Below are 18,417 nucleotides of genomic sequence, written 5' to 3'. Positions count from 1 at the left end.
CACCACCAGCAAGAGAGCCATGGCCAACAACGTTCCCGTGCCCACCTACGAGTCCTTGGACAAGATCTACGATTCCTCTGCCTTGGCAAAGCAAGGGTGAGTTTTACGTTTTACTCTCTCTGTTTCTCGCTCTCTCACCCATTCACTGGGACGGGATGGGCAGCTTAAGAAGCCTTTGTCTGAGAGAGAGAGAGAGAGAGAGTGTGTGTGTGTGTGTGTGTGTGTGAGGGAATGAGAAAAGGGGGAGCGGGAAAGTATAATCGTGGCGGTGCGTGAGTAAAACTTATGCGGGAAACTCTCTGTTATTACAGACCACGTTATAATGCCCTTGTGGAAAAATTCACTTCCATCTACGGACGAAAGCCCGACTTTATTGCACGCTCTCCTGGACGTGTCAACTTGATCGGCGAGCACATCGACTACTGCGGCTTTGGCGTGCTTCCCATGGCCATTGAGCGCGATGTCATTATTGCCGTCGCCACCACCGACGACGACTCCAAGGTCCGCATTGCCAACATGAACCCAAAGTACGAGCCACGTGAGTTTGACTTTGAAGGCAAGGAGACGATTGTCACCATTGACAGCACCAAGCACGAGTGGTCCAACTACTTCAAGTGTGGCTATAAGGTAACGTGTCGTCTATCTTCTGTTCGAAACACATTCAAACACAGAAGATATGTGTGGGGGGAGTGGTGGTAGTAGTAGTAGTAGTTTTGGCTCCTGCGTATGTAAGCAACGAGGGTGTCCAAAAAAGGCTAAAGTGGTACGCACCCAGAAACCCAGAAATCCTAGGCTAAAACAATAGTGCTTGTTATTACAGGGTATGCTTGAACGTGCCGACAACCTCGAAAAGCCCAAGGGCATGTACTTGCTGATGGACGGCACCGTGCCAGCTGGTTCTGGCCTATCGTCGTCCGCCGCCGTCGTGTGCACCTCTGCACTGGCCACGATCGAGGCCAACAAGCTGCCGCTGAGCAAGCAAGAGCTGACAGAAATTGCCATTGTTGCCGAGCGCAATGTTGGTGTTAACTCGGGCGGCATGGATCAAAGTGCCTCGGTGTTTTCTGAGCAGCAATATGCATTGCACGTCGAGTTTGTACCACGTCTGTCCACGCGCCTGGTTCGCCTGCCCGAGACACAGCCCCCAATGGCCTTTGTCATTGCCAACACCTTGGTCACTGCCGACAAGTTTGTCTCGGGTCCACGCAACTACAATCTGCGTGTCGTCGAAACCAAGATGGCTGCCCTCTTCCTCAGCAAGGTCTTGGACTTGCCCTCGTCTGACTCGCTCAAGGAAGTCTTTGACTCATACGCTGCTGCTGCTGGCAAGGACAACAGTGAAGTTGCAAAGTACGACGCCCTCTTGGAACGCATTGCCAACATCTTCCCACAAGACTCGAGCAATGGCCAAGGCTACTCGCTTGAAGAAGTGTCTGACATGACGGGTTTGCCGGTCCAGACCCTCAAGGAAAAGTACATGACCCGCTTCCCTGTCGAGACCGACTACTTCCGCCTCGTCCAACGCACACACCACGTCTTGACCGAAGCCCGTCGTGTGGTTGAGTTTGTCGACGTCTGCAGCAAGGCGCCTGCCAACACATTGGAAGTGCTAGGCAGCATCATGAATGCCTCGCAGGAGTCGTGTGACAAGTTCTTCAACTGCTCGTGCCCCGAGATCAACCAGGTGTGTGAAATCGCCCGCCAGCACGGTGCCTATGGCGCTCGTCTGACAGGCGCTGGCTGGGGCGGTTGCACAGTCATGCTGACGACCGAGTCCAATGTGCCCACGTTGATCGAAGCGATCAAGGATGGCTACTACCGTCAAAAGTTCCCCGAACTTTCGCAGGATCAGCTCGACGATGCTGTCTTGGCCACCAAGCCTGGCAGTGGCAGTGCTGTTTTCAATGGCTTCTAAGGGAATAAAAGCTTTCGTTTAGTAGTAACGTATCATGTACATACACACACACACACTTATCACTTGAACCCCTTCATTACTCCTCCTCCTTCTCCTTGTACATCTTCCGCCTTATCATTTAATATAAGCAATAACGTCATCCTGTCGTAATGTATGGGAAGTTTATCTCGATTTGCTACTGGTTTCCCATGCCGACTAGTTGGAAAGCTATATTTTTTCGGAAAACGACGACGACGAGCGATTTTATTTTCGTTTTGAACACTTCTCTTGCTGGTTTTTCTTTCTTCCTATACAAGGGATCTATTTCTTCGATTTGCTTTTTGTCTTAACCTCGGAAATTTTACCGGCGCCTTGCATACATAAAATTCCTTCGTACTTTCTAGAAAAAACGCTTTTTTTCGATCAATTTACCAGCAACCCTTTCTATCTCGTTCCCTACCCTACCTTCTTCTAACTATTGCTATTAGCACTCCGTCCAAAGGAAAATAAGAGTTCTGTCTCATATATAATTAGGATGGGTTAGTTAATTTCTCTTTTTGCAACATGCTCTTTTTTTAACAAGTTTGACACCCTATCTTGATGACTGATGTTTGAATTTGACGTGATCTATGATAACATACCATAATAGACAGACAACAAGGAGGAAGTGGTAGTGGTCACCCTCACTTTCAACAACAACAACAGCAGCAGCAAGACGCAACGGTGACAGGAGCAGCAGCAGTTCCCAATTCGGGAGACAAGATGGTCATGACTAGCATGGCAATGGACATGTTTAACCATTTCGACCCGACCGGAGGTAGTGCTACCGCCGACTTGTTTTCATCGTTACCACTGGATGCTACCATGAACACTGTTAACGAGCACATGTGGCACCCAACGCAACAACATCCACAGATAAAGCGAGAGGAGCAGCATTTCAGCTTCTTATCATCTGAGTTATACCCATCTGCTCCTGCTCCTCCTCCTACTGGTAACGAGCAACAGCCAAAGGCTCATCGTCGTAGCTTGCCAACAAATAATTTGATCACGCCGCCGCTGTCGTCGTCATCATCGCATCCACGTCAACGACGCTATACCGAAGGCGTACTGCCTGTACAACCCGAACATCACCAGCAACAACTACAACAACACGACATGGAAGATGATGAACACCGACGTAAAAACTTTTTAGAGCGCAACCGTCAAGGTAAAGTAGCTCTCTCTTTCGAAAAAGCAGATCTTGTCACTCACCTTTCTTTTCCAGCTGCATTGAAATGTCGACAACGCAAAAAACAATGGTTGGCCAACTTGCAGCATCAAGTGGAATACATGAACACGGACAACAAGCAGCTGGAGCACGAGGTCACGGCTCTACGTGAAGAAATTTTGAATTTAAAAACTTTGATCATCGCACATAAGGATTGTCCAATAGCTGCTCGTCGAAATAACGACAACAACAACATCATTAATAGCAGCAGCAGTATCCCTCATCAACAACAACAACAAGAGAACCTACAACAACAGCCCCATGCAACTGATAGCAACAATACTACCACCATGAGTCGTCCTGCTGCTACTGACCCCTTTTATCCACATCCGAACCAAGAATCACCACCTTTATATATGACCTCGAACAGCAACAATGCATTATCATCCTCTCCTAGCCATCATCACCATCATCACCGTCCTCACGATTTGATACAGTAATAACCTTCCCCCCTCTAATTTTATAACCCTTATTATAGTACAACAAAACGAATCACGTTGTCTTTGATTATTTGATAAGGATGGCACATGGCAAGAAGACGCATGACAAAATCAATTGTAAGAAAAGCTGGGCAATAAAAATAACCCCTATAGCTGTTTTCGGTATAGTATGACAAAGTTATAAGAGTGATGGATGATGATGATGCAAGTATACCATAATGCAACAGCTTTTGTTTATTTGTTTGTGAATGTCAATTTTACCTAATGTGGCTTTTCATTTTCTATTTCGTTACTATAAAACACCCACAGGGGTGGGATGTTTATGAAAGATGAGAACCCGTGAGACGGTGCATGATGCTATGCATATACTAATTTGTGTGTTAGATAAAGAGCGTTGGCTTTTAATGAAGAAAAATATATAAAAGAACTATATATAATAATGATAATACTTAAAGATGCTATGATAAAGTTATGAATACAATCACATAAGGAGAATATATATGTATAGGAAGGAGGAGAGTAAAAGAAGAACAAGAAGAAGAGACGGGTGTTTTATATTATACTACGTAATAAATAGGATATCCATTTTTTTGTGTTCTGTTTGAGTGGTCTGTTGTTGTTTTGAAAAATATATAAATGATAATGATGATGGGGGGGTGGGAGAGATTACTTTCTACAAAGTAGATCGCTTCTTGGAACTCTCTCTATTGCTGCCGTTACTCGTGCCTGAGAAGGCACGCTTGAGCTTTTTGCCGATGTTCTTGCGCTGGTTATTCAATTTGCCTTGGATTTGCGACGATCGGCTGGGCTTCAAGGAGATCGGGGTTGGTGGTATCGAGGCAGCAGAAGAGTCGTTGTCCTTGGAGGACGTTCTTGTCATTGACAAAGGTGGTGCCATGTTGCTTATGAATTTTCTGAAATCGGAGCTTCGTTTGCTTCGGTTGCTGCTGCTGGAACCGCTGCTCTGGCTTGTACGACGTTGTTGGCCGCCAACAGCAGCAGCTCCTTCTTCGGCGATCGTAGTCAATACAAAGCTGGAATCTTTGCTCATGGTTGATACTTTGCTATCACGCTTGGTGTCCCGTTGTTGATGTACTATTTCTTGTTTTTTGGGTTCTTCTTTTTCAACAGGAACAGGAGCAGGCTGTTCTTGTTTGACAGGTACTTTGTTAGCCTTGTCATCCGTCTCCTTCTTTTGATCTGACTCTTGTTGCTCTTGTTGCTCAAAAACGGTCGATGCTTCAGTGGGGTTGGGTGTTGCTGTGGCAACGGATAGCACTTGTTGTTGCTGTGGCTCTTCTGGTTGCTTGGCAACGGTTGCTATGTAACGTGATAAGGCAATCGTCGTCATGACAACAACGAATACATGAAAATTTATTAGATATCAACTTGCATAATGGTGCAGCATCCGATCCACTACACACACACACACACATACACACACTTGCACGTATATTTTGAAATGCGGAAAGTTTACCTGTAAGTTCCTCGGGCTCCTCATGAACAACGTCCAACGTGGGTGATAAGGCACCTTCTTCTTCCTCAGTTCGATTCTGCCGATGATGATGATGATGGTACTCTTCATCCTCGAATGGTACGCCAGGTTTTGTCCAGACTTGCTCAAGATGCATAATGGAGTAGACGCGCAGCATGGTTGTTGGCAGTAGTAATTGTAGTAATAATGGTGGTGTTATGGAAGAAGAGAAAGAAAAAAGGAAAAGGAAGATAATAAAGAAGAAAAACATCAGAAGCGAATTTGGTCAAAATCATTATATATCCAGCAGATACACATAGAGAAAGGCGTGCCCTGAACCTGTCACCTGTTCTTGCGCGTCGTCCTACCAGCCAGCTATTCCATTCTTTTACCGACCATCATCTCTCTTTTTTTCTGTTCAACAATGAATTTTTATTCTCCCTCATCATCAGCGCATATATTCACAACTCTCGCTATTGTACACCCTCCGTCCGTCCCCACCCCCCGAAAAAAGTCTTGCCACCAGCATACTTAACTCATGACAGTCTTGTCCTCTCTTCTACTTTTACGTAGTTAAGGAAGAGGAGTGTATACCCTTCTTTCTCCTTTCTTCTTTTTTTTGTTATCTCCCCTTTTGTCGATCATATGTAAAGGTCATACCCCTCTTCATTCTCTTTCTCTCTTCACAGTCTCCAAGCGTATGTAAGTACTTTTATTTACATTCCTTGTGCAAATGTTTAAACAACCAACATGCATGCCCTCTCTTTTTCTCGCGTACCCATCTCCGACCCAAAAAAAAATAACTTTATGCGTCGCTTTGCTGTCTGTAATATAATAAAAAAGCACACCACTCATAGTATACTGTTACAACCTTTTTTTTTGGGCGAAAGCAAAAAGGCTTGTGTCTCCGCCCACTGCAGAACACACAAGGAACAACAACAACAACCCACACTGTATTGTGCTCCCCCACCCCCACCCCACCTCCCCCAAAAGGTTGATAGATAAAAGAGAGAGAACAACGGGGCGGAGTCGAAAACAACATCAAGATATTAATGCCGTTCCACGAGCCGTCGTGTTTTGAGTGGCAACTTGCTCGTAGCACACATGCGGAGCAAATCAGAGGAACGAGCTGGTCACGTCTACAGGTACATACATTCACACATCATAATCGTAGTGCTTTCGCTTCAAGCTTTACGCTTTCTAAAGCTGTAGTAAGAAAAGAAGATCAGGTAACCCCATCATCACACACCCCCCAAAAAAAAGAACAATCTTTACCCGATATATGATTGCTAATTCTCATACAGCTGATGTATCGTCCATCAAAACATGGTCTACTAGCAGCAAGGAGAAAAAGAGCTGCACGGTGATAGAGTCGAACTATATCTACATAATAGAGAGAGCGAAAAAAAAACAGGTCATTTTTTATATGAAAAGGCAAAGCAGTTGTTGTAACAGTTACGGGGATACATAAGTGTTATCTCCCATTCTTTCTTCAACACTGTCATGTATTAACTTCTTGCTCTCCCTTCCTCCTCCTCTAAGATTTATGAGCCACCATCATGATAGCTCAATTGCTCTTTTACTAAAGACGATGGATGAGGAGTACTTATTACTGTCGTGTACCACCTTGTTAATGCGTTTATTATTATACCGTGACCGGATCGTCATGGAACTTTTTTGCGGTTACAAAAAAAAGTAATTAAAAACTTTAATATCTTTTGGTATGATATGCATTTCGTTGGGATATGTGAAGCTTGGTGACTCACGACGTATATACTGCTACTACTGCCTCTACTACTCCGCCACCGTATAACCCAACAACGAGCGGACAGCATCATCATCATCATCGTCGTCGCCCTTTTGGGTCGTTTGTTCGACTCTGCGAGGTTGTTGTGGTAGGGCCGTTCCTCTCCGCCTCCGCTTCTTATTGACATCAAGCGTCATACACACTCTTTTGTGTCAAGTTCTTTTGCTTACGCCTCCGCCGCTGGTGCTGCTGCTGCTTCTTTCCCCCCAATCTTTTAACCCCTCTCTATCTCTTCCCACCCCCGGTGTGGAGGATCGGTTACTGATGCTAATGCTGCTGCTTTGCTCACGGCCCCAACGTCCCGCCTCCTTATGCTTCCTGAATGTATACACCGCCACGCACTCTTACATGATATAGCACGTAAATCTCCCTTTCTCGATAAGCAAAAAGATTTGATAAATTTGTTGTGAAAATGCGTAACCAGCACGAGTTTCACAGTATACAGCAGCGTATACAGTCTAATTTTGGTGAGAGAGAAATGGTGTTTAAACTTGATCCAATGACGAACCGAATTCTCTACAGTAATGCTGAATGATGGGGTGACAATGACGCCACAAAAGGTTGCACTGTACACAACATATATGCACCATCGTGGTCCTACTGTTACTTGCATATAAATGTTGTAGCAGCAGCAGAAAGTAGAGAGAAAAAGGAAAAGGATATGAAACGGCAAACTTTGATTGACACGGCGCATGTGAGCGAAAGGAAAACAGCCAGCCATTTATTTATATGCCATTTGGCCAAGAAGCTTTGAAATATGTATTACATACAGTAGATGGCAGCAAGGTGCTTATATATAAGTACATATGCAGCATAATAGTAGTAAGAGTAAATACTGTTGCGGATTACAAGCGAGTGTAAGAAAAAAAACGTGGCATCGATTATGCACGTCCTGATAGCAGAACTCTTCTTTAGATTTTTGTCTTGTGCATAATAAAAGAGTGTAAACTACAACAACAGTCGATGGGCTTGCATATTCTTTAGTATATATAATAGTGTAAAAGTTGAGGATGAGGATCTGATACATAGTGCCTGCATTTATACTTGCGGCATTTTTAACCTGCTCTGATACAGTAAATAATGACAAGAACAGCAATAGGACTGTATTAAGCGCTATTGATATAATGGTATCGTAGACATAGCTGTCGTACCACCTGGTATTGGCAAAAATGATAATGATGTGAAACGTTGGTGTCGTGCAGTGTGAGACAAAACTTACTGCATGTGCATACACATAGAACTTTGCGTTTATCGCGCACATACACACGTATGTTAAGTTTCAATGTTATGATTGGCGTTTTCTCTTTATTTAAGATGAAGATGGAGGAGTAAGAAGCTAAATTTCGGTCCAACTTTAATCGCTCCCTCTATGTAAGGAGAAAAGAGCCAAATATAAAACTGGATGAGTACGAGGTATTGTAGCCTATTATTAGAACCAGTATATGATTTTTTATACCATTTTCCTCCTAAATATAGTACCGTTATTGTTACTATGTATTATATATGCAAACATAGAGGAAAGAAATAACACCTTGTCTGTAGGTAAGTTATGCATATGCTTGGTATCCATATTTGTCTTGTCATTGCAAGTATGATAGCATATTGTTTCGTGCTTTTGTTCATTAAGCAGTCTTTATGATGCATTTAACCTGTATGATAGCAATAACATCAGCTCAAAATTCGTATCATTGTAAAAAGATGAAGCAGTAGCAAAATAAAGTTATATAAGAGAGATTCGATTGGTAGAGAGGGGTAGTAGTAGGAATTGTTTTTGTTGTTTGGGTGGCGGGGTCAAATGATCTAATCGCGAGTGAATTTGTGCCTTTGCATGTGTACAAGTTATGTATTTGACGGCGACAAACGAATTAGGACTGAATTTCCTTGACCTTCGCCTTGATCAACTCTTCGACATTCTTGTTGTGCTTATCTGTCAGTGTTTGTACCTGAGTATATTATCGGAAAAGTCGAATAGAGTACGTTATAAGTAAACAACATCGAATTCATCCATCCATACATCCCTTATGGTTTCTCCTCGTTTGTTTTCTTATGCATACATATAACTCTCCCTCCCTCCCTCTCTCTTTCTCTCGAACAAAATATCCTTCCTCCCCTCCTTAATCCTCTTGCAATATATTACCAGCTTTTCGAGCCTTTTAATTTCATCTGCAGGTGCTACCTTGGAATCCTGCTTCAACTGTTTCATACCATCCTGCCGAATGTTACGGATTTTGGACTTCATTTGTTCGCTCATTTGACTGACAAGCTTGGTCATTTTATCTCTGGTTTCTTTAGTTGCTCTAAATAAACCACATGTAAGTTTTCGACCCATCAGTACCTTTTAATATCATGATCCAATCATCCTTCTTTTTCTTCCTCTTCAGATGCATACTTTGGTACAGGTACACGAATCATTTCATTATCGATCACCGGGTTCAAGTTCAATCCAGACTCGCGAATGCTTTTATCGACAGCTGTTCGAAACTAAATCCATAAAAATCAGCATTTCTTGCTTTCTTTTACCTCTCTTTCTCACTCTTACACGTTGAATCATGATAAATCCGCTCCTATACAATAGCATACCTCTGAATCATGCACAGAAACCAACAATGTTTGTGGATCTCTTATGGTGACTTGGGCAAGGTCTCGTAGAGAATAATTGGATCCGTCTATCCGAACACGTACACTATCCAAAATCGCTACATATATGTACATATGTATATCGTAAAGTCGTGGTCAGTAGGCCCCACTGATCACCTTTTTTTCTCCCTCACTTTAGCGCATACTTCCTTCCGCTCTCGTATTGCATATACTACATAACACATACCTGGGTTGGCTCGTCCAACACGTAGCGTTTTAAAGTTATCTTTAAGCGATGCGATGGTGCTGTCCATTCGTTCTTGGAGTTTCTTTTCGTTAAACGCACGAGCTATCTCGGTGGTAGCGTCTGCGCTGTCGCTGTTGCTCTCTGCTGCTGCCCCGCCCTTTTTCTTATTCTTTTTGGCATAACCACGTTGTTGCTGTAGTTGCCATCGTGCTGCCAAGGATTCTGTTGGTGTATACAAGATTCCGACATGGCGAGTAAGCAATCGCGATAGAGTCGGGGTGGTGGCCATTTTTAAATTATGTGTCTGTGTCTATATCTATTGGAGAAAGAAAGAACTATGGGCTATATCACCCAGACCAAGAGCCTTGCAAACAAGCCACAAATTCATGCTGCAATGTCACGTCAAGGAACCAAAAAAGGAAAGTCAGATCCATATAATCAGGAACGATTGTAGACTATTGGCAACCCATTCATTTGAGAACCATGAGTGCAGCCGAACACTGTACCATATTAGAGAAGTTGAAGCGCACCAACAACACATATATTACTAGTACCATTACTGTTGATACCAACGTGTTGGTTATTAACAGTACTCGTTGTTTCGAGCGAGGTGGGGAAAAATTTATACCACATCGTAAGTACAAATCGGCTGTCTTCACTGATTTCTCACATAATATGATATTAAAAAAAGGTTCTGCTGTAGACACGAAGTGTCTAATTCTGCTCCCGACAGGCTTAGTGATCTGTAGCTCTCCACATTATTGCATTTTTATGCTTTAGTTTCTACTGGGTGGTCGGTCATTTATTCGTTCCATAGCAATATCATATGGTTCATTGTGCCCGATCCTGGTTATCCTTGTGAGGCAGCCTTCGCTTGACTGTTGTGCTGTGTAACCACAAAATGATTAGTATAAGAACAGCTCTTTTTTCACTGATTTGCATGCTTTCAATACTTAGATATGCATAATTGTTCTCTATTCTTTTTTTCCAATAGATGTTGGAAACGAAGGACCATAAGTACATCTGTCAGGAAGGCGACAGCTTTGAAAAGCCGATCTATAATCTTACCCAAGTATGATTTTGCACGCAGTAGTGTGTGCTAAATGTGCACTTTCAAATTAAACCTTACCCAGCGACGACTGAACTCACACACTGTTTCCAAGTTGTTTTTGAAACATTTGGTTACTTTGTGCCGTTGTGAAAGAGCGTTTATTTCGATAAATCTAAAAGACGATGTCTGTCAACACTTATCACATACTAAATTACTATTATAAAAAAAGCACGCTTTATACATCGTCTTATACATATTTAATTGCCAACAAGCTATTTTGACCATCTTTAATTCATTGAAAGTAATGTAGGACTAGTGATACCAAACTGGATAGTACAGTAGATAAGCAAATTTGAGACTTGTCCACGCACAACATACTAATCGTTCTTGCTGCTCGTTTAAAGAATAGAAGTTGTATTCTCGTAGAAGTGTGTTTACTGTCGTCGCTCAACATAGTGTTGTCACATTGACACTTTTGTTTTGGAAATAATACATATACTTGTTGCCGCTTGATGCTTTTTCTTGTGTCTTTCCGGGCATCAAAGTGACCCTATATCAAGACCCGGAAAGGCTTTGAAAAGTCACAAACTGTAATTTGATACTTTGCATGAACCGTTTTGAATTATAGTGATACTAAAGTGCTAGCGTCCAATCAACTTGAAGCTATTAGACGTATATCACTGCATAAATATTTTTGCTTCTACTTGTAATTACAATTTGCATATGCAGAGTGCTGCTGTTCTTTATTGCTATTGTAAAAAAGGCACTATGGAAATTTCATTGCTTTATCCAACTGTCTCTAGAATACGAGTGCGTTAGCAGCCTCTGCACAATATACCTATTCGTTGCTAAGGTAGCTTCCTGCATCAATTCAAAATGAGTGATAAAGTAATTTTCTGAACAGCCCGTCTAATTCCCTGAATTCATAGTTGTACCTTCCATCGATACCAGTCACTTTCCGAGAGCGATAAATCTGATGGACCATACATATTTGAAATTGATAAGTGTGAAACGCAAGTGCTGCAGCGGGGCCGTGTGTGTTATTTCCGCATTAACCCGCGGGAAAAGCTACCATCGTGGTGTCGTATACACTTAGATGTGTTGTCGGCAGCCCGAGGCACCCGTATGATATCACATCCTAGACCTAATACCAGCACTGCTACACACCCTTCGAGGACTCGGCATAATCGTCAGTATCATCCTCAGTATGTCGTAGCACACCATCTCTCGTTTTAAGAAAGATAAAAGCAACACACATGATCCACGGTGTAAGACAAGAAAGGAAAGAATTTAGGAGCAAAGTACAGTAGCAATTGTAGTTTTGATAGGTGAAGCTGGAAGTGAAAAATCGGTCGATATAACTGCAGAGCATATATTTTTGTTAAAACTTAGTACTCAACAAACTCCTTGCTGGATTACCTAGCTGTAAAGTATCTTCGACTTTTGATTGATAATTCGTACACTGTACGCCTAATGTATTGGAATGTTTAAAGCAGAGGAATTAAAGCAAATCTAAGCAATAGAAACTGATATTAAAATATGAAACTTTGCGTTTCACCAACGTAGACTATATAGTTCATCATTAAATAGTAGAAACCAGTGCAGAGGTTCTATAATTAATGCGGTGTATTGTACTCTATTTTACCATAGACAATTAGGTGCCTGGAGCAGATCTATCCATGGAGAGACGTCAATCGGAATGCGAATTTTTGTTTTGCTTTTCGTCGCGGGGTGTTTTTTTTGTTACATCCTTCTGTATTAAATTCTACACACATTCAAAACAACATGGCATTGCGAGCATCATTACTAGGCTGGACCCGTCACTTCGCGCCTTCTTCTTTAACATCAGCAGCCCGACCATTTTCCACAGCATCGACTATATTACAACAATCAGCAGAGAAAAAAGCAGCACCTTCCATGGCCATTCCTGCTGCTGACTGGGATGTTAAGACTGAATTAGCCACCTCCTTGGAACCTTACGCCGGCCGATCGATCGCCAACGTCGCTAATCCCAACGTCGCCTACCGTCGTGTAAACTCGATTTTGGCACAAAACAATGTTCGTCGTGAAGTTCGTTCCAACCGATATTATGAAAAGCCTACCGTCGCTAGAAGACGAAAGAACATTGAACGTAACCGCAAACTGTTTGGTGCCATGGTTGGCAAGAAGGTTGCTCTCATTATGCAAATGAAGCAGCGGTAAGTTTTGCTTTTCTGTTGCTGCTGTTGTTGCTGTCATGGAAACGAAGAGTAGTGAAAGAGAAACACGGCTGCAGTAGTAGTACGGGAACTGATATGTTGATATTTTTCTTGATTATAGTGGCATGTAAAACAAGGACGATTCTCTTTCTGTATGTACCATAGATTAACTACCTCATTCTCTATTTCCTTTACTTCTCCCGAAAAGCATAAAAACGGAACATGATTCCATCAACTAGTAGTATGCATCGTTTATATGAATGGGTAACTGGAGGAATGGACGGCCTTGATACAGAGGATCTTATGGAATTATGATGGCGGGAATGATTGACTGAAAAGATACTAGTGGATGTGTGGGAAAAGTCACTGGGTAATCTTCTCTTTTTTGGTTATCGAAATTAAGGAACTATGATGCTATCATTTACATTCTAAATTTAATATACAATTGTTGTATGTACCCGATTATCATTTACAGTCGTGTCTTTTCGTCATGACGAAGAAAGGTTGTTATTGTGTTGTTGACGGATTTCTCCAATCGTCTTGGTAAGTCGGTGGAGGAGGATAATTCGGTGGGGAGGGTCCAATGATTTCGCTGCCGTACGATGGGGGTGGTGGTTCAATTTCGACCGTTGTATGGTCAGGATCTGACCTCGTGTTTCTTGTTGTTATGACAGTTGCCGTGGTACTGTTGTTATTACCACCAACATCAGGTCGATTTGATGTTCGCGTTGTTGCCCTTCCTGATACCGGTGTCTCATAATTTCTACGTTGATTCTCTACGTGATAGAAAAAATTGAGATATAAGTATGACCGATCATTGTTACAAAAGACATTTCTCACTAACCGTAGAGTCTTCTGCGCAATTGTCGATGTTCTTTATTTAAAAGTAAGTGCCATACAATTACCGTTAATACTATGACAAGAAATGCAATAAGAAAAAATATGAGGATCGCGTTCAACATTTTCTGTTTTTTTCAGGAGTGTGTAATTGAAATATATATATATATATATATATATATATATATATACGCTGAAAAGGAATAACGAAGAAAAAGTTGAAGAAACAAATATCATGGGCTTTCTTTATGGCTCATTTGAAAAGTGCACTTTGTACTACATACATACATACCATATTACACATCACTGCTGAGCATTATAATATTCAAGTAGACGTCGCATTGGAGCTTTGTTCATCATGTATACACAGAACCACAACGCAGCTCAGCATTTGTGCTTTTGTGATGTAATTACGTTGCACCGCCTTAAAAGTATTCTGGCAAAGAATCATGTATCATACTTTTTCGATGACAAGTGAGTTGGACTTGTGAGAAGGCAAAAGGATCGAATTTTATTGATGAGGGAAAAAGCATAGGAAATGATAGGTCTTTCGTCTTTTTCTGTCTTCGATTTTTATGTTGAACTAAAAATTATCATGATAAGCTTTGGTGGGAAATCGTCGAATTCTTTTGTGCACGCGAAGCACCTTTCTTTGTAACGGTACTCTCCCCGAATCAGTATCCTCACGGACGGAGCGCGCGAACGATAGCTGAACAGCATCATAATTGGCCCAAAAGGGACTTCTGCTGTTCATTCCATGTGATAAGAATAGCTTCCCATCGAGAGCATATTAACTGCTGATAAATCTGTGAATGATGTTAGTGGTTGTTTAAGAAAAAAAAAGGAGGGAAATGAAAGCCTATGTCCACCAATATTTTTGCTCCAATTTTCCTATACGATAGCGACGATAACATGTCGATCTAAACAGCCATACGATGGTTTCGTACATCCATATTAACTGCTGTTAACGATCTTGTAACAGTATGTAGCATCATAATCGGCGTTACACCTTGTTTTTACGATGGGCGATGTCAAACAGTTGATGTATGGTAGTAAGCAGTAATTAGGTAGATAATGGAAAAAGAAGAGAAAGGAAAGAATCCCTCTATCAAACATGCAAACTCTGTATTAACTGTTCTTACTCTACTGCAGCAAAACAGGTTACAGTTTTATATGCGTATTATAGGATATGTAGAATAATAATAGCGCATATGACAAATGTTATCAGATGCTTCTGTGCGTATATAAGTGGCCATATAGTCGAATGCGATATGAGCACAATCGTGCACTTATATGTTTGAACAACATTGTCGGCAATATTCAGATGAACAACTGAGAATAGCGGTTGTCTCTGTATAATTTGGTAAATGCGATAATGGTTTATTTTTGCGTCTGATGTTTTTGTTGGTTTGTGCCTTAGCATAATAAGCACACTGGCGGGTTTCTCCGACCCAATGAAGCACGACGATGGCATATGATAATGCAGCATCGGTCCACTGCCCGACTGACAACGACGGGGACAATAGCGTAAAATCGTCGACAATAAACGTGATGGTACTTGCTAACGGTAATAACTAAGAGTAGTATAATAAGCTGGCTGTCGTTTCCAGGTGTTACGATTGCTGATCGTGTCGCATAAATTAATATGATATATTTAAAATAGCCTTGCTGATAAATAATATGTTTCTAGGGACGATGCCGTCGTGGTGTCTATATGTAACATTGTGAGGGTTCTGCTCTTGTTATCGGGACAAGCAGCCTTCCTTATGTTATCCGCGTATCGTTTCGGTGATCATGGTATGCTGGTGGTGGAGGTCGAGGATCGAGGGTATTGACAGCAGCGTGGTAAGAAGGTGGCTCCGAAGATGTTGTGTTCTGTTGCGTCGGCAGCTCACGTTGCATACGCTGCTGCAAAAGTTGTCGATACCGCTGACGCAATTGTTCAGGAGAACGCTCTGATACAAGGGATAAATCATATACAGTGTTTAACATCGTGCCTTGTGCGCATATGTGTTTGCGACTTTTTTTTATCATTTGTCAAGTGGGCTAGCATTGTAGTGCCATTACTAATAGCTACCACAAGCCCACTAATACATCTTTTGTTATGCAGAGTATTTCCTAGTTATACAGATGGGATTACACACCTCTACCTTCCTCATCGTCATCGTTCGTCATTTTGTTTGTTCTCTTGATATAGATGCATATTAAGATCATAGAAAGCGTTGTTATTCCAATGACAAGAGCAATGACAATAAGAGCAATTGGGCCATGCCCGGTATCCATTATTTTCTGTATGGAAAGGGTAAAAATTAAGAAAAAGAAGAAAGAAAAACAGAAGCTTAGTATATACTCGGTCGCGTTTTCCCTCGCTCTTGTAAGGTCGTTGTGCAACGCAGGACAAACAAAAACAACGGTCTACCGTGTGTGTTACGGTCTGGAGAGGATGCATTGCATTGTTACATGCTTGGCCAATCGGAATCAGTATGCGGCGTTTTAGAAGAAGAGATTGTACAGCCAAATCTCCAGCCTTTAATTCTATAGAAGCTTCAAGCAAATGATTTCTTGGCAGCAGTAGTTGTAGTTGATCTGGTTTCGTTGGTATGTGTGGGATTGTTGACGTGATGCTGCGCTGTTCGGTGACACAAGAAACGAAAGAGAATGGTTGTCCCGGCTCAGCATACCTATCACTGCTATTGCAGGCAAACAAACAAAAAACCAGGGCTCTTTCTGTATACATACTACTGCCTGTCACTTATTTTATGTCACACTGTGTGGTTCTTTACCTAAAAACTACGGTCTTGCAGCGGTAGCAGTAATAAGCAGTAGTTAAATAGGAAGAAAAGGAATACAAAAGGTGGTGGTGATTACGAGTTTAGCTAAATATTACAGACAGAAAAGTATGACAATAATACAGCAACTGTTTACTAACAAGTGGTGGGCGTGACAGAAAAATGAGGTCGAAAATAAATAATGGAATGATAAAAGTACAAGCTCATCGAATTCGCGTATCGAGATGATGATTTTTATATGCTGGAGGAGGAGGAGAAGGTACTAGCGCACTAGCCGTCGATTGTGCTGTAGCTGCTGCTGTTGCTGTTGGATTATCATCGCCATTAGTGTCGTTGTTTTCGTGTTCGCAGTACAAAGGTGGGCTCATGCTTTCTTCATCTGCTGGTCGTCGTTCCAAGACTTGGTCCAAATTACGTCTGTACGGTACTTGCTCGTCCATTATTTGCTGCCATCGATCCATCTGCTCACGCTGTCGGCGTTCATGTTGCTCTCTTATTCTCTCTATGTATGTAATATATAATTTAAGATCGTCATCAAGACCACGACCGATGGATAGACGACGTTAAAAATTATTGTGTTTAACAATAATACGAATAGTAGCGTTTGTGTAGCTGCTAAAACTGGCTATTTACGTTTTCGTTTCATGTCCTTGTAAGCGTGAACGTGAAATAGAAGTGCTATAATTGCAAGCATGGCGACAATAATAATAGCAACGATAAGGGCTTGACTGATCATTCCCCTCTCCTTCCGGGCTTATTTAAATGGCTCGTCCTCTCTGTCGGAGTGAGGGCAAACAAGGAAAAAGGGCGCATGAGAAAACTGATCCAGTTCTTCTTACGTTAAAACTTAAAGTGGTATCAGCTGGTTTCATATCTGCAGTGCTTGTCATGCGCTCAACAAACTACCCAGCTACGCACTAAACTTATTTCATCTGGCGATCCAGAGACCTTTTTCTTATCTGTGTAACCAGCATTCTCAAGACGACATTCATGGCATCTCAATAGATGTAGAAACAAGGGTTATGCGCTTTTTTCAGGAACGTATACTCTTTTCTACGTCACGGTTATACTTTCATTTACAACAATTCTCGGGCGACAAGGTAACAGAAAATGGTAGAATCATTTTAAACCATCAAATGCTTAGCGGGCACATTGCCGCTACAAATGTTATTCTGGAGGCACTTTTGTTTGCGTCGTTTCAAGGAAAAAGCATGGATGTAAGCTCAGACTTATGTGAGATATACTTTTTTGTATCACTACCAGCGGAATGCCAAGAGCCATTGTCGTATGCATCATTCTACACGACGTTGCTCAAAATCAAGTGATATGATGTTTTGTTTACTCGGATATCTTTCAAAATGACAGGGCGCTTTGGATTGTTAATGCGAGGGTGAAGAGAAGTATGGCATGATGACACTTTATGCGAGCCTGTAACTTCGTACTACTTATAGATTGTTGCTACAATCCAAATAAGCTGTAAATATTTTCAACTACATTCTCTTCTTCAGGATCATCCAAGGTGTATATTCTGGCAACGGCTCACGTAAAAACGATCACATTATTACCAAGTTCCCAAGTGCTCAAACAAAGGCTGCCGTATCAATATTGTACTATATCACTTCTAGAATATACACTACACTACTATTGTTCTCTGCTGGTGTCTATTGTACCCTGGTAGACCATGAAGACAACAAATTGGTCACGCTGAGAAAAAAATCAATTAGGCGAAGTAAATGCTGCGTTGTCGTTTTTAGAGCCACAGATGATTGCAAAAGCAAAATGACAATAACTATTCATATGTCAGAACATTAAATAATAGACAGCTTCAAGACAATG

General features: G+C 41.8%; 9 protein-coding genes across 9 annotated transcripts; 4 read left to right on the top strand and 5 right to left on the bottom strand.

The window, feature by feature from the left end:
* Positions 1 to 19: 19 nt before the first annotated feature.
* BDB00DRAFT_756652 (galactokinase) lies at positions 20 to 1,915 on the top strand (the record flags this gene model as incomplete). Its single annotated transcript, XM_053118918.1, has 3 exons — positions 20 to 96; positions 312 to 627; positions 821 to 1,915. The coding sequence occupies 3 exons, from the start codon at positions 20 to 22 to the stop codon at positions 1,913 to 1,915; spliced, it is 1,488 nt and encodes a 495-aa protein (XP_052983678.1).
* A 514-nt stretch (positions 1,916 to 2,429) lies between these two features.
* On the top strand, positions 2,430 to 3,601 carry BDB00DRAFT_784750 (uncharacterized protein; the record flags this gene model as incomplete). Its single annotated transcript, XM_053120484.1, has 3 exons — positions 2,430 to 2,433; positions 2,544 to 3,101; positions 3,159 to 3,601. The coding sequence occupies 3 exons, from the start codon at positions 2,430 to 2,432 to the stop codon at positions 3,599 to 3,601; spliced, it is 1,005 nt and encodes a 334-aa protein (XP_052983677.1).
* A 379-nt stretch (positions 3,602 to 3,980) lies between these two features.
* BDB00DRAFT_925913 (uncharacterized protein) lies at positions 3,981 to 5,338 on the bottom strand. Its single transcript, XM_053128824.1, has 2 exons — positions 5,079 to 5,338; positions 3,981 to 4,921 (listed from the first exon to the last, which is right to left on the bottom strand). Exons 1-2 carry the CDS (start codon positions 5,251 to 5,253, stop codon positions 4,275 to 4,277), a joined length of 822 nt encoding a protein of 273 aa, XP_052983676.1. The 5' UTR covers positions 5,254 to 5,338; the 3' UTR covers positions 3,981 to 4,274.
* Positions 5,339 to 6,532: 1,194 nt separating this feature from the next.
* Positions 6,533 to 7,100, top strand: BDB00DRAFT_622373 (uncharacterized protein). The gene is made up of 2 exons (XM_053118063.1): positions 6,533 to 6,770; positions 6,901 to 7,100. The coding sequence occupies exons 1-2, from the start codon at positions 6,622 to 6,624 to the stop codon at positions 7,004 to 7,006; spliced, it is 255 nt and encodes an 84-aa protein (XP_052983675.1). The 5' UTR covers positions 6,533 to 6,621; the 3' UTR covers positions 7,007 to 7,100.
* Positions 7,101 to 7,418: 318 nt separating this feature from the next.
* On the bottom strand, positions 7,419 to 8,202 carry BDB00DRAFT_804346 (uncharacterized protein). The gene has a single exon (XM_053122107.1). It carries the CDS (start codon positions 8,141 to 8,143, stop codon positions 7,673 to 7,675), a length of 471 nt encoding a protein of 156 aa, XP_052983674.1. The 5' UTR covers positions 8,144 to 8,202; the 3' UTR covers positions 7,419 to 7,672.
* A 215-nt stretch (positions 8,203 to 8,417) lies between these two features.
* On the bottom strand, positions 8,418 to 10,016 carry BDB00DRAFT_804342 (ribosome recycling factor domain-containing protein). The gene is made up of 5 exons (XM_053122106.1): positions 9,707 to 10,016; positions 9,463 to 9,578; positions 9,272 to 9,363; positions 9,020 to 9,179; positions 8,418 to 8,825 (listed from the first exon to the last, which is right to left on the bottom strand). The coding sequence occupies exons 1-5, from the start codon at positions 9,993 to 9,995 to the stop codon at positions 8,748 to 8,750; spliced, it is 735 nt and encodes a 244-aa protein (XP_052983673.1). The 5' UTR covers positions 9,996 to 10,016; the 3' UTR covers positions 8,418 to 8,747.
* Positions 10,017 to 12,542: 2,526 nt separating this feature from the next.
* BDB00DRAFT_868448 (uncharacterized protein) lies at positions 12,543 to 13,086 on the top strand (the record flags this gene model as incomplete). Its single annotated transcript, XM_053126471.1, has 2 exons — positions 12,543 to 12,955; positions 13,077 to 13,086. The coding sequence occupies 2 exons, from the start codon at positions 12,543 to 12,545 to the stop codon at positions 13,084 to 13,086; spliced, it is 423 nt and encodes a 140-aa protein (XP_052983672.1).
* A 2,470-nt stretch (positions 13,087 to 15,556) lies between these two features.
* BDB00DRAFT_868447 (uncharacterized protein) lies at positions 15,557 to 15,967 on the bottom strand (the record flags this gene model as incomplete). The annotated part of the gene is made up of 2 exons (XM_053126470.1): positions 15,557 to 15,747; positions 15,943 to 15,967. The coding sequence occupies 2 exons, from the start codon at positions 15,965 to 15,967 to the stop codon at positions 15,557 to 15,559; spliced, it is 216 nt and encodes a 71-aa protein (XP_052983671.1).
* A 525-nt stretch (positions 15,968 to 16,492) lies between these two features.
* BDB00DRAFT_804336 (uncharacterized protein) lies at positions 16,493 to 17,381 on the bottom strand. Its single transcript, XM_053122105.1, has 2 exons — positions 17,215 to 17,381; positions 16,493 to 17,083 (listed from the first exon to the last, which is right to left on the bottom strand). Exons 1-2 carry the CDS (start codon positions 17,315 to 17,317, stop codon positions 16,785 to 16,787), a joined length of 402 nt encoding a protein of 133 aa, XP_052983670.1. The 5' UTR covers positions 17,318 to 17,381; the 3' UTR covers positions 16,493 to 16,784.
* Between the last annotated feature and the right edge of the window lie 1,036 nt (positions 17,382 to 18,417).

Source organism: Zychaea mexicana, assembly GCF_025766255.1.
Source record: "Zychaea mexicana strain RSA 1403 chromosome Unknown BDB00scaffold_9, whole genome shotgun sequence".
NCBI classification, from domain to species: domain Eukaryota; kingdom Fungi; phylum Mucoromycota; class Mucoromycetes; order Mucorales; family Lichtheimiaceae; genus Zychaea; species Zychaea mexicana.
Note: the sequence above shows the minus strand (reverse complement) of the source record. Positions and strands in the feature narration are given on the sequence as shown.

Bases quoted from the DNA above. Each gene is read 5' to 3' on its own strand.
- BDB00DRAFT_925913 (XM_053128824.1), bottom strand. From the start codon at position 5,253: ATGCTGCGCGTCTACTCCATTATGCATCTTGAGCAAGTCTGGACAAAA. The intron at 4,922-5,078 runs GTAAACTTTCCG...CACGTTACATAG, and splicing joins GGAGCCCGAGGAACTTACAG to CAACCGTTGCCAAGCAACCA.
- BDB00DRAFT_622373 (XM_053118063.1), top strand. From the start codon at position 6,622: ATGAGCCACCATCATGATAGCTCAATTGCTCTTTTACTAAAGACGATG. The intron at 6,771-6,900 runs GTAATTAAAAAC...CCCAACAACGAG, and splicing joins TTTTGCGGTTACAAAAAAAA to CGGACAGCATCATCATCATC.
- BDB00DRAFT_804346 (XM_053122107.1), bottom strand. From the start codon at position 8,143: ATGTGCGCGATAAACGCAAAGTTCTATGTGTATGCACATGCAGTAAGT.
- BDB00DRAFT_804342 (XM_053122106.1), bottom strand. From the start codon at position 9,995: ATGGCCACCACCCCGACTCTATCGCGATTGCTTACTCGCCATGTCGGA. The intron at 9,579-9,706 runs GTATGTGTTATG...ACATATATGTAG, and splicing joins TGTTGGACGAGCCAACCCAG to CGATTTTGGATAGTGTACGT. The intron at 8,826-9,019 runs GTAATATATTGC...TAATATACTCAG, and splicing joins TTAAAAGGCTCGAAAAGCTG to GTACAAACACTGACAGATAA.
- BDB00DRAFT_804336 (XM_053122105.1), bottom strand. From the start codon at position 17,317: ATGATCAGTCAAGCCCTTATCGTTGCTATTATTATTGTCGCCATGCTT. The intron at 17,084-17,214 runs GTAAATAGCCAG...TTACATACATAG, and splicing joins CAAGGACATGAAACGAAAAC to AGAGAATAAGAGAGCAACAT.